The sequence below is a fragment of the Zonotrichia leucophrys genome, chromosome 1A (assembly GCF_028769735.1).
Source record: "Zonotrichia leucophrys gambelii isolate GWCS_2022_RI chromosome 1A, RI_Zleu_2.0, whole genome shotgun sequence".
Classification (NCBI taxonomy): Eukaryota; Metazoa; Chordata; class Aves; order Passeriformes; family Passerellidae; genus Zonotrichia; species Zonotrichia leucophrys.
The window spans coordinates 34,623,280-34,638,386 of NC_088170.1; the positions used below are offsets into that span (position 1 = coordinate 34,623,280).

Below are 15,107 nucleotides of genomic sequence, written 5' to 3' on the forward strand. Positions count from 1 at the left end.
GGGACGGACCCGACCGGACCGTACGGCGGGGGTGCCGCCGGGGCAGGGTAGGGGTCGGCGGGCGGGCGGTCTGAGCGCCTCGGTTTCTGTTTCGTTGGCGGCTGGCACCAGCGGCACGGTGTGAGCTAACGCTTTGTTTTGTTTGTGGAGCGATTTCTTCCGTATTTGCCTCGCGTGTGGCAGTGTTATTGTTATTATTATCCAGTTTTCGACCAGGGAGCTTTAGCGTCTGCTTTCCTTCGCGGTGCGGTGGGATACAGGCTTTCTTAAGAACGTAATTTTTAGTGAAAATAGGAAATTCTGTCAGCACAGCGGAAGAGGCACTCCGTCACGGGCTTATCCAAAGGCAACTGTTCTACATCTACCCAGCTCCTGTAGGAGAGAGTGCCGGAAAAAGCGAACGCTTTTGCAGGCACCTGCATGGCCGCTTTGTGGAGGAGTTTGGACTTGTTTATGGAGCTCTCCTGCCAGGAGTGTGATCGGAGAGGGCATTTTGATCAATTGGGACTCTCGGAGTCGCTGATCAGTTCTGGGAAACCTTCATGCCGTAGTCAATAGTTTTCACCTGTTTTCTTTAGACATTTGGGTTTTTATGATATGGAGGAAGAATGCGAGCTTGAAGTTGCGTGTCCAAATGCTGATAAAGGAAGGTATAGCGCACTCATTGGCAGTGTTGGGTGCTCCCTCTTCCGTCATATGTCAACATCCAAGTGTCCTTGTATGGAGTCTTGAACTTGGAGACAACAATGCATCTATCCTGTGCGATGAGACCAGTCCTCTTTCTCATCCTGTTGTCCCACCCATATGATCTAAGGATTTAAAAAAAAAATTGAAAGATGTAGTGAGCAGGGAGAGGCCCTTTCAATAGAGACACTTAGCAAGGTGCTAGTACATAAGAAGCTTGTAGTCTTTGGTTTTGTAGTTCTGAGAGTGTTCATAAACGTAAATTCATAGGAATGGGGAAAAGAATTTCTATTTTCAGAATTAGCTGTGCTTTGCTACTCTTTTTGATTTTAACACCAAAATTTATAAACTATTCAAAAACTTCTTTCCTCATGCTTGTAAGTTATGTTCCCAGTCTGACTTGACTTCACCCTCTCTCCCCGCTCTTTTTCACCCTGAAGAAATATGGATGTCAAGAGTAGAAACTATTTGCTTATGAATCGTCAAGCACTGGAAAATGACATCAAGACTTCTTATATTATGGATCGCATGATTTCTGATGAAGTACTGACATTACAGGAAGAGGAGAGAGTGAAGCAACAGGTAGAATTATCACTCACTGCTATTTCTCTTCCTAGTTTGCTCACATATTTTACCTATATTTTATACTTTTAAAAAATAGAATTTTCTGACTGTCTAATTCCTGGCTTTGTCAAATTCTAGCACACAGTTTTTGTTGCTCTTAATAAGGTTAAGGGCTTGGTAAGTTAAAGGCTATTTCTATCACTATAAATAGTCTATAATTTATAGAGTGATAGATTAAATTATTTCTGAGGTTGCTTAGTTTTGTATAATACCTCTTCTATTTTTTTCCTAGAATACACGGAAGGAGCGAGCAGCTACGCTAATAAACATTATTCTTACAAAAGATAATAATTCATATAGGTCCTTTTATAATGCACTGCTCCATGAAGGGTACAGAGACCTTGCTGCACTTCTTCAGGATGGCATCCCTGCCGTCTCGTCCGGTAACAGAAAGAGTTCAATGGATGGAATGACTTCCTACGGTCAGTGTAACTGCAGCAATCCCTGTGCTCCAGTGTGAACAAAAGCTGTCTTTTTATTCCATAGAAAGTGACTATGTGTAATACCTGTTCCAATGAAAAAGGAGCAGTTGATGCACTTGTTTGCTTTGGTAGTGTAGTAACTATGTCTATTTCATCTAAATATGGCAGGAGAGCTACAACAGTTACAATTTTTATAGGTCATCTGGAAAGTGTTTATATTGAATAATGCTGATTTAAAAGGCATGAGAGCTGATGCTCTTACGGTTTTCACTTACAACAAAAATGTTACAAGTTAGAGAAAGGAAGACTCTCATTTGTACCTATTAAAAGAAAAACTTGTAGCCTCCAAAATTCTGATATTTATCTTGAAGAGTAATCTGGAATCTCTCAACATACACTGATATAGTTGATTATTGATTGGTTGATCTAATTATTAGGTTACTTAATTCTTTCCACCAGATCTTTTAGTTACCCTATATAAGTTCCATAACTTATACCTGCATTTTCATTAGGAACATCTTTGATTGACATGAAATAAATTTGTCATTTCTAAGAGGCAGAACCTTCTAACTGCATATGACTAACTGCCATATTTACTGGCACTCTGCATTTAATAAGTGTCAAAGGCATGTGAAGCTCGACGCTATGTTAGATAATCAAAGTTTATCAGTTATGTTACTCCATATGCCCACAGAGTGGGTAGATGAAGCGCACATTTCCCTTCCTGTTATGCTTTACCTCTTTCAAGTCATGCAATCTCAGCTTAAATCAATGGAAGTCTTGCTTGGACCCTGGTGCTGTGCTGTGACCTGCCAAGGAAAGGCCGTACACAGCATCCTTTCTTTTCTGCTGCGTCCACGGTGTGGTGACTTCTGGCTGAGAAAGTGACTTCTTTGTTGGGTATAGTGATGTTGAGCTCCTGTGTTTGCCACAGGGTCCATGGGAGACGTTAATTCGCTTTTCACTTCTAGGGATTAATGTAACAAGCTTTCCTCGTGCAGTTATTAATTTGAACACTGTTTTAGATAGGGGGCTAGTTACATGCTAAGTAATTTATTTCTAAATAACAATATTTTTTTAGATTTTGGTATTTTGAGTCCAGCAGGTTTTAGGGCATTTTTATGGGACATGAGGTGGGGAGGGAGCCCACTAGTTATTTTGGGTGAAGAGTTGTTTGGCTGAGTTTGAAAAGAGCTTATGTTTTATTTTGATGTTTCTTGTTCTTAACTTTAGTGAAGACCATTCTCTGCGAAGGGGGCGTACCACAGAGACCAGTTGTGTTTGTCACTCGACCAAAACTGGTAGATGCTATTAAAAAGAAGCTATACTGCTTGGGAAGTGACCCAGGTTGGGTCACAGTTTATGGAATGGCAGGCTGTGGGAAGACTGTTTTAACAGCAGAAGCTTTAAGGGATCCTCAGCTCTTGGAAGGTACCTTCAGGAAAACATCTGTATTTTTATAAATATCACTGTGGATACACACATATTGGACATGTATGGTGCAATATCATATGTCACCTTGGAAGTGTTTTGGATTTCTAAATTTCTTAAGTGATTCTGAAATATTTGCTTGCAACATACAACTTTCATAACCATTTAGTGGTTTGGGACCACTAAGTATTCTATTAACTTTTAGAAAAAGGTTTAGAATAGCTTTTCACCTTAGAATCTGCATTGGTTTATGAGAGTAGATGCATCCTTAATTAACTTGAAATTGTTATTTCTGTTAGTGCAAAATAATATATCTAGTTGTATTCTTTTTGGGCATTGCTTGTAAGGTCTTCAGACTCCTCTCCTTGCTATGTGAGTTTAAAAAAATCTTGCTCTAACTTTTGTATAGATTTTAATAGTGAAAGGCATTTGTGGGTGATTAATAATGCCTTAGCTTAAAGTAGGTCATAGATGCAACTGTTTAATGGCATTTTTTCTATTTCTTTTTCCTTGCATAGGACACTAGGAGGAGAAAGTAGGAGTTGGCATTAAAGAAAATAATGATGTAGGGATAGATGCTATAGCATCCTCTGCTGATTCTTCTAGATGTCTCCTTGATCACTGTTTCAGGGTTATTTTTACACCCCAGGCTCTGAACTCTTGCAGTACTACATGGTTTAAAATGTAAATGGTAGGTCAGACTAGCAGGAAGGTGGATGCAGAAGGGGCTGTGGAGGGTCAGGAAGGAAGATGTGTAGAAAGGAGGGACGACAGCATCAGTGATGGTGCGGAAATTCTGTGGGTACGTGCCCTACAGAGTCTACTCCTTTAAAAATAAACAGAGGAGTCTTGTAGAACCACCCTTTGGAGTTAATAGTAGAGTTGCAGGGATGGCTTGCAACAGATTTTAGAGGTTTGTTGACTTACTACTGTAAGTTGGTATAAAATATTTAAAGTTATTTAAAATGTACAGCATGATTAATACTGCTTTTCTTTTTAGATTGCTTTCCAGGAGGAGTTCACTGGATCTCTGTTGGGAAGCAGGACAAAGCAGGGCTGCTGATAAAACTTCAGAATCTCTGCAGTAGGTTGGAACATGACTCCACTCTTTCACAAAGGCCACCACTGAACATTGAGGAGGCTAAAGATCGTCTTCGTTTGCTGATGTTGCGCAAATACCCCAGGTGATGTCAGTAAAATCAAATACTTTTCTTTTAGCTGATAAAACTTTGCAGAGTAACTTTGGTCTAATCATCTGAGGTGTCTGTGTTGTGGTTACATGTGTCTACACATGTCTACATTTTTGGGTTTTTAACCAACTTCCTAACTTAGGCTAATAAGACTTCTATCAGAAAAATATGCTAACCAGCTGTGCAGGAGTCATGTTTGCTTGAAAAAGCAAATAGTGAAATAATGAAGGATGGGTTTGAATAGTGAAAGATGGGAACAAAGAACTGGAAATAAGGATTTCTCTAACTTTCAGTGTTCTCACTGTGTGTGTAGACCACTTTATTGATATGTGATGATCATACAGTAGAAAAAAAGGTGCAGAAAATTCTTCCTTTCCAGAACAGAAGGTGTCTTTAGAAAGTGCTTGGTCTAGAGGTACCAAAATGAAATCAGGTTTTCACGATGTGACTAATTATTGCCAAGAAACTAGTGTCTTTCTCAGTCATTGCGCTGCTTTTTTCACCTTTGAGCAGTAGTTTTTGTTATTTGCTGAGGATTTAATTACTCTCTGGGAAAATTTGTACTAAACTAAATGAGCCTGCTTGTCAGTGAGTTATCTTGGGAATAATACTCCAGCCTTGTCATCTTTGTAGATAACATACTGGCATTTCTGCACAGGAAAAAAATAAAAATCTTTAATTTGAAGAAAAGATGTGGGAAATATTGACAGGTCCTCCAAAAGAAATCTATCAGCTGAAAGTGCACTTTTCCTTGAAGGATGTGAAGTGGTTGTCTCCACTGACACATTTCCGTTGTTATTTCTTGTTTATTAACAAACAAACAAAACTCTTCAATACAGAAGTGGGCATGGCAGGAAATAGAGGGGAATGTGCCTGGGAGTAAGGTTCATAGAGGGTGCAAGTGTATGGGAAACAAAACTTCACTGCAGCTTGGGAAGAAGCTGGTTCTGTTTCTCTGGTTCTGGAATTCTCTTTGGCAACAAGAAGTCACTTTAGCTATACCTGGATTCAGACAGCCAACCCAGTACATATCTTGGAAATAAAGTATTAGACAAAGAATTCAAATTTTGAAGCCAGTATGTTTCTTATTAGTCACATGGAAAATGGTGTAGTTTAGAATAAGAATTTAATCTCCTGTGATTGTTTTCACAGGGTTTTGTTTGTTTGGGGTGTGTTTTTGTCTGTTTTGGTTTCTCTTTGTTATAAGGTTTTTAAAATAATCCTAATTAGAAGTTAAGTTTTGTTGGTGTGACTGGAAGAGAAGAATCACTGGTGCCTAATGAATGGGAGGACTTTGAAGTGTTCAGATTAATTAAAAATATATAATCAGGCTATAATTCATGCCACTCATCATATTTTCAATTGTTGAAAGTGCCACAAAAGGAGTCCTTCATGGCTATGCTAGTATTCTTGTAAACCCTCTGATTTATCAAAAGGTTCTTAATAGAGGAGTTGTATAAAAATGAGATAGGGGTATCCAAGACTTAAATGTATCTTTGAGAATGCGGTCTGGTGTGTATGCACTTCTTTAAGAAGGATCAAATCCTTATTTACAGGCTTTGATGGCGTAAGAGCCACTTGGCTGAACAAAAACGCAGAAGTTTTGTCATGCTTCAGTGAGAATTGGACAACTTAACCAGTAACTAGTGGAGTGGAAGATTCCATCCCTTAAAAAACAAGCAAAGTAAATGTAAACAATTTGTAGGATTAGGTGTCAATAGCTAAAACTCACTGAATGCAAATAACTGTTACTTCTTTTCATACATCTTCTTGCCAGCTGGTCTTTTTGACTTCTTGCTCCCTTAAACCCCGTCTTTTAAAAACAGTTTTCAGTAACTTCTCTGTCATATATAGGCAGGCATAGGGAAGTCTACTGTACATTATTCTGGTGAGATTCCATGTAGGCACCTACAAATGTGGCTGGCCGTATGATTGGAGTGTGTAGTCAGTATGAAATGTCATTTATGTTAAGAAGAGCCTTGCCATTCAAGACAATTGCTTCACAAGAGGGTTAGTCTCATGTAGCTTTCCAAAGATACAAGAACAAAATTGAAAACTCTTGAGTCAAAAGGAAACTTAAATGCTTTTCCACAAAGCTCATCACTAACCCATGTCAGAGTTATTTAGTTTTATACAACTCTTTTCTCAATTTATGATACTTAATGACTTAAAACCAGTAAATATTTCTGGTTTTCCTGGTGTCTCCTAATGGAAATGTTTCCCAAAACATTGGTTGCACTTCAGTTGTAGCTATGAAATAATAAATGGTAAATACCTTTTTGAGATAACTGCATTCAGCTTCTTGCACAGTGTTTAATCATAGAATCACCAAGGTTGGAAGAGACCTTCGAGATCATCAAGTCCAGCCATCAACCCAGCACCACCATAATCACCTCAGCCATATCCCCTAAGTGCCACATCCAGACACTTCTTGAATGCTTCCAGAGACAATGACTCCACTGCCTCCCTTGGCAGCTTATTCCACTGCTTAACCACTCTTTCACAGAAAATTATTTTCTCTAATATCTAATCTGAACTGCCCTGGTGCAATTTAAGGCCATTTCCTCTCATACTTCCACTTGAGACATGGCAAAGAGACCATCTCCCACCTGGCTACAACCTCCTTTCAGGTCATAAAGATTGATAAGGTCTTCCCTGAGCCATCTTTTCTCCAGACTAAACAACCCCAGCTCCCTCAGCTGTGCTTCTTAGGACATTTTCAAGACCCTTTACCAGCTTTGTCACTGTTCTGTGGACGTACTATTGAGATATTCTGCATACTAATATTAAAAAAAAATATGCGGTGATACTTTGTAAATTATGAAAATTTGTTTTCTTTATTAGAATGCAATAATGCTAAAATTTATTTTAGCATTAATAGTTGATCTGAAGTATTTCTTCTCTCACTAGATCTCTTTTGGTCCTGGATGACATTTGGGATTCCTGGGTGTTAAAAGCATTCGATAATCAATGTCAGGTACTGATCACAAGCAGGGACAGGAGTGTAACAGATGCTGTGGCTGGTAAGGAACTCTTTCCTCTCCTGCACCACATATTTTGTGTGTCTGTGTCTACAGTTTATTCTTGTGAGCTTTCAAAAGAATCTGATAGAATCTGTCTATCAATCTGTGCACAAGTGGCAAGGTTTTAGAATTCTGCTTTGAGAAACTTTATGCTCTTTGTATGTTATCCCAAAAGTTACATGTTTACATTGATGAGTGCAGTAATTTTCAACAGACGAAATTAACCTCTGTGACACTGGTGCTGATTATCTCTACACTATTCACCAGTTAGACTGATTATCTCTACACTATTCACCAGTGACTGCTCATAGTGCATTTGTAATTATTAGTTTATAGTCTGGTTTTTAGTTCAGTTAGCTTACAGTTCAGTTTGCATGTGTCTCTAATGCAAACTGATTCTGATAAGTAGAATTTATACTCTTCTTAGTCCTATAAAATACTATGCAAAAAATCATGAAGCTTTGCTCCAGATTTTGCTTGGGAAATACTTTGAATTCCATATGTTTTCTTACATTAGTTGAAATTTTTTTCATGGTTCTGTTTCTAGGCAATAAATACGAGGTTCATGTGGAAAGTGGACTAGCACATGAGAAAGGACTGGAGATTTTATCCCTATTTGTGAATATGAAAATATCAGAACTTCCAGAACAAGCCAACACTCTTGTAAGAGAATGCAAAGGTATTCTAGTTGCTCTTTGTCATACAATTTACCACTGAATGTCTTTTTTTTTTCCTTCTATATTTTGACTTAAAAATAGAGAGGGAACATCCTATAATACTATATATGTTAAGTAAAATACAAGGGCTTGTTAAATATTTTGGTTTTTTTTTTTAAGCTTAGCAGAAGTCTCATGTTGATTTTTGGGTAGTTTTCCTCAGTATATTTTCTCTGCACCACAATTACACTTAAATCTGGGGAGTTTGCAAATGTCTACATGGAGTGTTTATTTTATATATCTCTGCTCCACACCTCAAGAATTTCATCAGTGTATTGGGAATATTACCTGTTTCCGTCACGTGACCATCAACTGTTGGATTGTGTTCCTTGATGACCACTAAATTTGATTTAATCTTTTCCTTCAGGTTCTCCTCTAGTGATATCCTTGATAGGTGCATTACTCCGAGACTTCCCGAGCCGCTGGGAGTACTATCTCAGGCAGCTGCAGAATAAGCAGTTTAGAAGAATAAGAAAATCTTCCTCCTATGATTACGAAGCCCTTGATGAAGCAATGTCCATAAGTGTTGAGCAGCTGGATGACAATTACAAAGACTACTATAAAGACCTCTCTATCCTCCCAAAAGATGTTAAAGTACCTACTAAGGTAATGAAAGCAGTGCAGAAACCTTGTGATTTTTGGTGAAATAGAAACAACAACCTTAAAGAATTCTCAGAATTTATAATTGTCATGTATAACTTCTATGGTATGTAACTTAATAATAATTGCTAGATTGGGTAGACTTGTTCCATTATTGGATCATGACTTGAATTGCTAGTAGTGAAACCAAAATAATCATAACTGAATAAACATGTTCATACAGTTTAAATTTATCAGTGCTCTGACTCCATGATTTCAGAAGGCTGAAGAAATGCCTTATTAAGCTACGTTATATTACACTAATACTATATTATAACGATACTAAAGAGATACTATACTGAAAAGATACTAAAGAAAAACCTGTGATTGTCTCCTGGCAGTCACGACAAAGCTTTGACCCAATTGGCCAGTCAATCCAAACAACCATCACCAGAACCCAATTAACAAATCACTCTCAGTAAACAATCTCCATATCACATTCCACATGTGCCAAACAACAGGCGCAGCAAGTAGAGATTGGAATTGTTCTCTTATTTTCTTAGCTGCTTATTGCCTTCCTGAGGAAAAATCCTGGGAGAGAGAATTATGTCTCTCTCTGTTCAAAGAATGTGAATACCAGATAAGTTTAATCTGCATTCTGTATAATGTTCTTTAATTAGATTGTAATTGAGCTCACTGAAAGCTTGAAAACTGTTATGTGGAATTTGTCTCCTTTTATGGTCACCATAAATCAGCATAAATAGACAATAGATAGGTTAGCTTCTATTATCTGTCCAGTGGTCTCGTATGAAGGAATTGGTAACTTACTGAATTGGTTACCCTTTGTGTCTATATTTGTTAATATGCATTTTGTTGACAGTTAATTGGTAGCCTTTTATAATATTCATACAAATCCTATTACAACTTGGTTCTGATTCTTTTTTCTGGTTTTGTGTAAATACTTTTTAGGTTCTCTGTATTCTTTGGGATATGGAAACTGAAGAAGTTGAAGATATACTACAGGAATTTGTTAACAAATCACTGTTGTTCTGTGATCGTAATGGGAAGTCATTCCATTATTATTTACATGATCTTCAGCTTGACTTTCTCACAGAGAAGAACCGCAACCAGCTTCAGGTAGTGTGTCAACTGATACTTGCATTCAACTTTACTCTCCAAAGCTGGGCATCTTTCAGAAAATGTTCCTTTGTTTGTACCTTGAGTAGCTTCATAGCATAGGTCCAAATTAAATTTAACTTAAGGCTGAATAATTAAAAATACTAATTTTCAGCTTGAAACTGTGGGAGTATTTCTTCATGGTTACATCTGCAGCTAAGAAACTAAACTGAGAGAAGACTCTATAACCGGTGTTTCTCTATCAGATGTTTCCAGCAGGAGATGTAATGTTCCACTGTTGGTTCCAAAGACATCAAGGCCCTACCAGAATAGAAGACTACTTTAATGCAGAGAAATGCTTTTTGCTCCTATTTTTTTCAGTTTAAGGCAGTACTTTCAGGAAGATGACCTGTAAGTTGGGCTCAGTTTCAGTTCTGAAGTGCAAGGCAGGAAGAGTAGATATAAAGAAAAGGCAAGTTTTTTGTCTTGCTTTAGAAGGATCCTTTTTTGTTGTTATTGTTATTGGCTACCCACATTTAAGATGAAGAGAGATTTGGTAGCTAATCTCAGTATAAGAAGGAGGGTTAACAGCTTGCTTTTCTGTCCTTCAATATACAGAGAATATTCCTGGAGAAATCTTTAGCAGTGAATTAGGTTAGGTGTACAGTTTTTGGATGGTAAGCTTTCTTATTTCACTTGTTAATGTATTACAATTGAGAAACAATATTATTCTTCAATGCTCTTTACAATGTAATAATAATACTTATAATTCCTCAGTGCCAAAAGTGTGGTTTTTTTCACTTTGCAGGAGTTACATAAAAACATAGTAAATCAGTACAAGAAATACTACAAGCTTAATACACCTGTTCTGTCTCAAGAGGATTGCATGTACTGGTATAACTTTCTAGCATATCACATGGCAGGTGCCAAAATGCAGCAGGTGGGTTCTGACAGGTGTCCTGTGCTTCCCTTTTTTACTCACTCTTACCTCTGCTTTTCCCTCCAGGCCTTCTCCCAGTTGAGCCTCTCTTCCCCTTGACTTTAGTCCAGCTGGGTGAACACTCAACATAGTCTTTAGGGGGGTCCTCATAATTGCTGTCCCTTACAAAAATTGCTTTATTTCTACCCTTTGTGTCTTGTCTTTTCAACCAGTGCTTGAGAAGATTTCCTATTTTATATCATAATGCTTGTGGTTTTCTTTTCCTTTTTAAGAAGCTTTAATAAGTTTTCTCTAAACCTTTCTGAAAACCCAAGCTCTCTTTATTGTGTAATAATACAAGTAAATTGATTTCATCAGAGCCTTTTATCAGTTAGTTACTTTTTTATCATCAGAAGTCTTGTTATCTTTTTCCTCTTATGCCATAGAGATTTGTGTGTAAAAATTCATTATCTGATTTCAATAGCAGAAAACCCCCATCAAGAGTTATATGGGCAAGTCTCTTGTTTCCAGAATTGTCTTGGTACCTTAAAAAAATTGCTGTCATTTTTGCCAGCTACTCTTCTTCAGATATTGAGCTATTATGAGAAGTAAATCATGCAGAAAGATTAATAATTGGTAGTTTCACTTGAATTAGAGTTTCATATGTCTTGAATAGTGTTTGGTCATGGTTGTTAATTGCTTTATTTCAGAAGTACCCAATGCTTTTCATTTGAGCTTCTTTCAAGATGGTTCATCTGACTTATCATATAATACACTTAATGGATTTATCTCTTATAGGAACCTTCATAGTAAATATTGGTTACAAGTCTAGGTGTTTTGAATCATATTTATATCTTAGTATCTTTAGTTTCAGTGTGTTGTGAAAGTGTTTTTTATGGCAACCTTTCTACATTCTGTAGAATTAGCTTCTCAAAAGTCTTTAGCCTGGTTCGTTGTGACTATGTGCTTCCTAGAGTTTATATTCTATGTATCACTCACTCATTTTTCATTATTTAGAAATGATTTCTACTTGTTGGAAGGCTATTAAAGCTAGGAGGTTTTTCTTTGTTTAACATTGATAATATTTTAATCCTTGTGGTATTTAGGGATTTAAAATTAGAATATGCTTTACAGCTATGCAGTGTTGCTGCTAAGCAGTTTTTTTGAGGAGATCTAAAGAAAACATTAGAGCAATACTTGTTAAAGATGGTCATCTAACTGATAGGGATAAAGTTCAATGCTTTTTTTTGCCTGGGTCTTTAATAATATTGACAGACCTTGTGTGCCCAGCCTCATGGTTTTGAGGACCATGAATGTGGAAACAGGGACTTTTCATTTGTGGGACAGATGTGAAATTGTAAGGGACTGGCTGGATCAGTTGAATGTTCACAAGTCCATAGGGCCTGATATGATACAACCCAGAGCACTGAAGGAATGAAAGGAAGTTATGGCAGGATGCCCTTGATCATTAACAATGGTTTTAGGAGTTCCAGCATCTCTTAGGAAGATCAACAATCATTATTAGCAGTGATCTTCGCTAGACTGGACCACAAGAAGCTTTTCCAGAGTTAAGTAAACAGGTCTCGCGTGCTGCAGAAGTCAAGAATTGCTCTGTACCTCCATCTCCTGTCTGCCTAGCTGTATCAAAGAGCAGTTTAAAATAACAGACTTAGCCTTCTGTACACTGAATTTTTATAACTGAACAATTAAGATGCAGGAAACGGGAAATAGCCTAAGTTTTCAAACAGAGACAGTTGTACCGAAGTATATTAAATACCTAATGTATTTCCTGTGTTTTTCTTTTTCCCTCTAAGTAGATTCTGTTGTGAAACTTACACTCTGATCTTAAATTTGTATTTCTTTTAGGAGCTCTGTGATCTTATGTTTTCTTTGGATTGGATTAAAGCTAAAACAGAATTGGTGGGGCCTGCTCACCTGATTCATGAATATGTTGAATATAGTTCAGTCCTGGATCAAAAGGTATGATAATAAAAGGTAAATGATCAGTTGTTTCCAAATATAATTTTCTATTTTGTAATTGCATTTTGTTGGATGTATGTATATGGCAGGTATATAGAACACTTATAAAACCAAAGTGTGAAACCAGTATTAAATAGAACTTTAACTTGGAGAAGATAAAAAGGAGGGAAATTCAGTTTTCTGTTTGTTTTAACTTCTGTGTGTAAGTGGTTGGCCATGGAACTCAATAGCTGCAGTGATCAATACCTGCGGGTGGGTATGTAATGTACTCTGCTTTTGAGGAGGTGTAGAATTATGCTGACCACTTGGAATAGTCTTTCTGATATTTCACACTGCTTATTGAATAAATCTATTGCTAGTATTTTGTTTGAAAAATAAGGATATCGTACTTTCTGAATTGGATAATGAAAGATTTCAATCTACTGTATGTATTTGTTAATATAACTTAATAGAAAAATAGACCTAAAGGCTTCTGTAAGAATATTAGCTGTATAGAAATTTTTAAAAGCAAGGAAATAAATCCTAAGAATTATTTTTTTCTGTGTTATCAAATATCTGCTCTGTATATAGGATAGCACAGTGCGTGAGAATTTCCAGGAGTTTCTGTCCTTAAATGGGCACCTTCTTGGCCGGCAGCCCTTTCCTGACATCATCCAGCTGGGCCTTTGCCAGCCAGAGTCATCAGAGGTGTATCAACAGGCCAAGCTACACGCTCAAAGGGAAACAGGAACGTTTTATCTGGAGTGGGTGTAAGTAGCTGCAGCCTGTCTGCTGATATGCTGATCCCTTGACCAAGGAAATCATTTAATGCACAACTAAATACCATGTATGGTAATAAAAGGATTTGTGTAAGAACTGCTGGGGTTTTCTCCTGGGGAAAGAAGGTGTAATAATTTTCAAGAATTTGTGGGAGAAGGGGAACCTGTGATATATGTAAGGTGACAACTTAGCAATAATTACATAAAAATAAATTGAGTAAAATATTTACTTCTGTATTCAATTATTCATTTTTAATAACAATGCAAAGATGACAATATGATACTTTGAATCTTCCTTAAATAGTTTTATTTTAAAGTTAGAATTGTAGTGCCAGTATTTGGTATGTTAGTGTATGTTTTTAGGTTTTAAAGTAAACTGTGACTTTAAAAAAGAGAGCATTTGTGCCAACTTGCAAAGTTTTATAAAGTAGCGAGATGGGAAATAGTAATCTCTACACAATCTTGAAACTTCTCCAATTTAAACAATTCTTTGCTGTTACTGTATTTTTGGAAGGTGTTTAAGGAAAAGATATACAGATCTACACATTTTCCCAGCATTGTCCAATAGTTAGTTGACCACGTAACTCTCTTTGATTCTGTTTGATATTTCTCTTCTGACATTTGTAGTACTTGGTGCTTATAAAACAGAGTGACTCTGTGTCAAGCAATTATAGTACAAGCCAGGCAGATTAGTCCTCTCTTTGAATATTTGGTGATTTTATTTAGCAAAACTGCTTGGAAATTGCACGGTTCAGGAGTCAATATCTAGTTAGTTCAGGACAGAGAGGTTTTGGTCATTATCACCAAGTCATCTCATTACAGTGCCAGCTTTCTGTGTTAAGATCTGGCTAAACAGGATGATTGTGATTGCTACTAACTCTTAAGTTTTTGTTGAAGTGAGGCAAGAGTCATCTAAGGTGAGTTATATCCTGTACCTAATCTGTGATTGAAGTGGTGATAGTCACAAATCTTATTTAGCTATCTAGTGATAAGAATCAAGCCATTGTCATGGAAATTAAGGAAATTTGTGCAGATCTAAGCAAATATAGTATTTTTTTAAATATGCTTGAAAAGGAAGAGTTCTCCTGCAGGAGAACAAGAATTCTCAGGAAAAAGTGTACATTTGGAAATAGCATCTTTCAGATCATAAAACTGTTATCTTCCTTGGTCTCTAAGCTGGAACTTTTGGAGCACAATATAAACCTTTGAGTGAATGTTGGAATGTCTGCTTCCTTTATTAGTTCAGCATGAAGGCTGGATGTAGTGGCTTGGTTGTTTTGTTTGTTTATAAATCTTGCTGCTCAACATGTGTGAAAAAGTGTTAATCTTCTTAGAGATGATTTTGAATAATACAAAGGCACTCATCTAAATAATTGTCTTCCCCTGCAGAAATAAAAAATCCTTGAAAAATCTCTACCGCCTGGTTGTTCGTCCGCATAGAGATGCAGTTTACCATGCCTGCTTTTCTAAGGACAGACAAAGAATAGCATCATGTGGAGCTGATAAAACTCTTCAGGTAAGATACCTGTGAATGGGTCAAAAGAGATGCTGTTTACTATTTCAAAAACATTTAAACAGTCCTATCACTTTTCTTCTGTTGCTATGTGAAAATATTTGGATCTAGGTTGTAATTGGAGACAAATGATTGAAAAGGATGTATTATTG

The 15,107-nt window shown here is 36.9% G+C and overlaps 1 protein-coding gene across 5 annotated transcripts in view; it reads left to right on the forward strand.

The window, feature by feature from the left end:
* The window catches only part of APAF1 (apoptotic peptidase activating factor 1), a 31,414-nt gene that overhangs the window by 204 nt on the left and 16,103 nt on the right, over nt 1-15,107 (forward strand). For 4 of the 5 annotated variants that reach the window (XR_010438665.1, XM_064702125.1, XM_064702126.1 and 1 more), the window contains exons 2-13: nt 1,125-1,266; nt 1,541-1,730; nt 2,964-3,161; nt 4,162-4,345; nt 7,262-7,374; nt 7,922-8,053; nt 8,458-8,696; nt 9,639-9,806; nt 10,594-10,725; nt 12,571-12,684; nt 13,255-13,433; nt 14,832-14,958. Coding sequence is in view for 4 of the 5 variants with exons in the window: in XM_064702125.1 (XP_064558195.1) it covers nt 1,129-1,266; nt 1,541-1,730; nt 2,964-3,161; nt 4,162-4,345; nt 7,262-7,374; nt 7,922-8,053; nt 8,458-8,696; nt 9,639-9,806; nt 10,594-10,725; nt 12,571-12,684; nt 13,255-13,433; nt 14,832-14,958 (1,914 nt within the window). In the remaining variant the exon portion in view is untranslated. Of the gene's footprint in view, nt 1-13; nt 119-1,124; nt 1,267-1,540; nt 1,731-2,963; nt 3,162-4,161; nt 4,346-7,261; nt 7,375-7,921; nt 8,054-8,457; nt 8,697-9,638; nt 9,807-10,593; nt 10,726-12,570; nt 12,685-13,254; nt 13,434-14,831; nt 14,959-15,107 lie in introns of those variants that run through there. The other variant, XM_064702124.1, reaches the window with a different exon arrangement.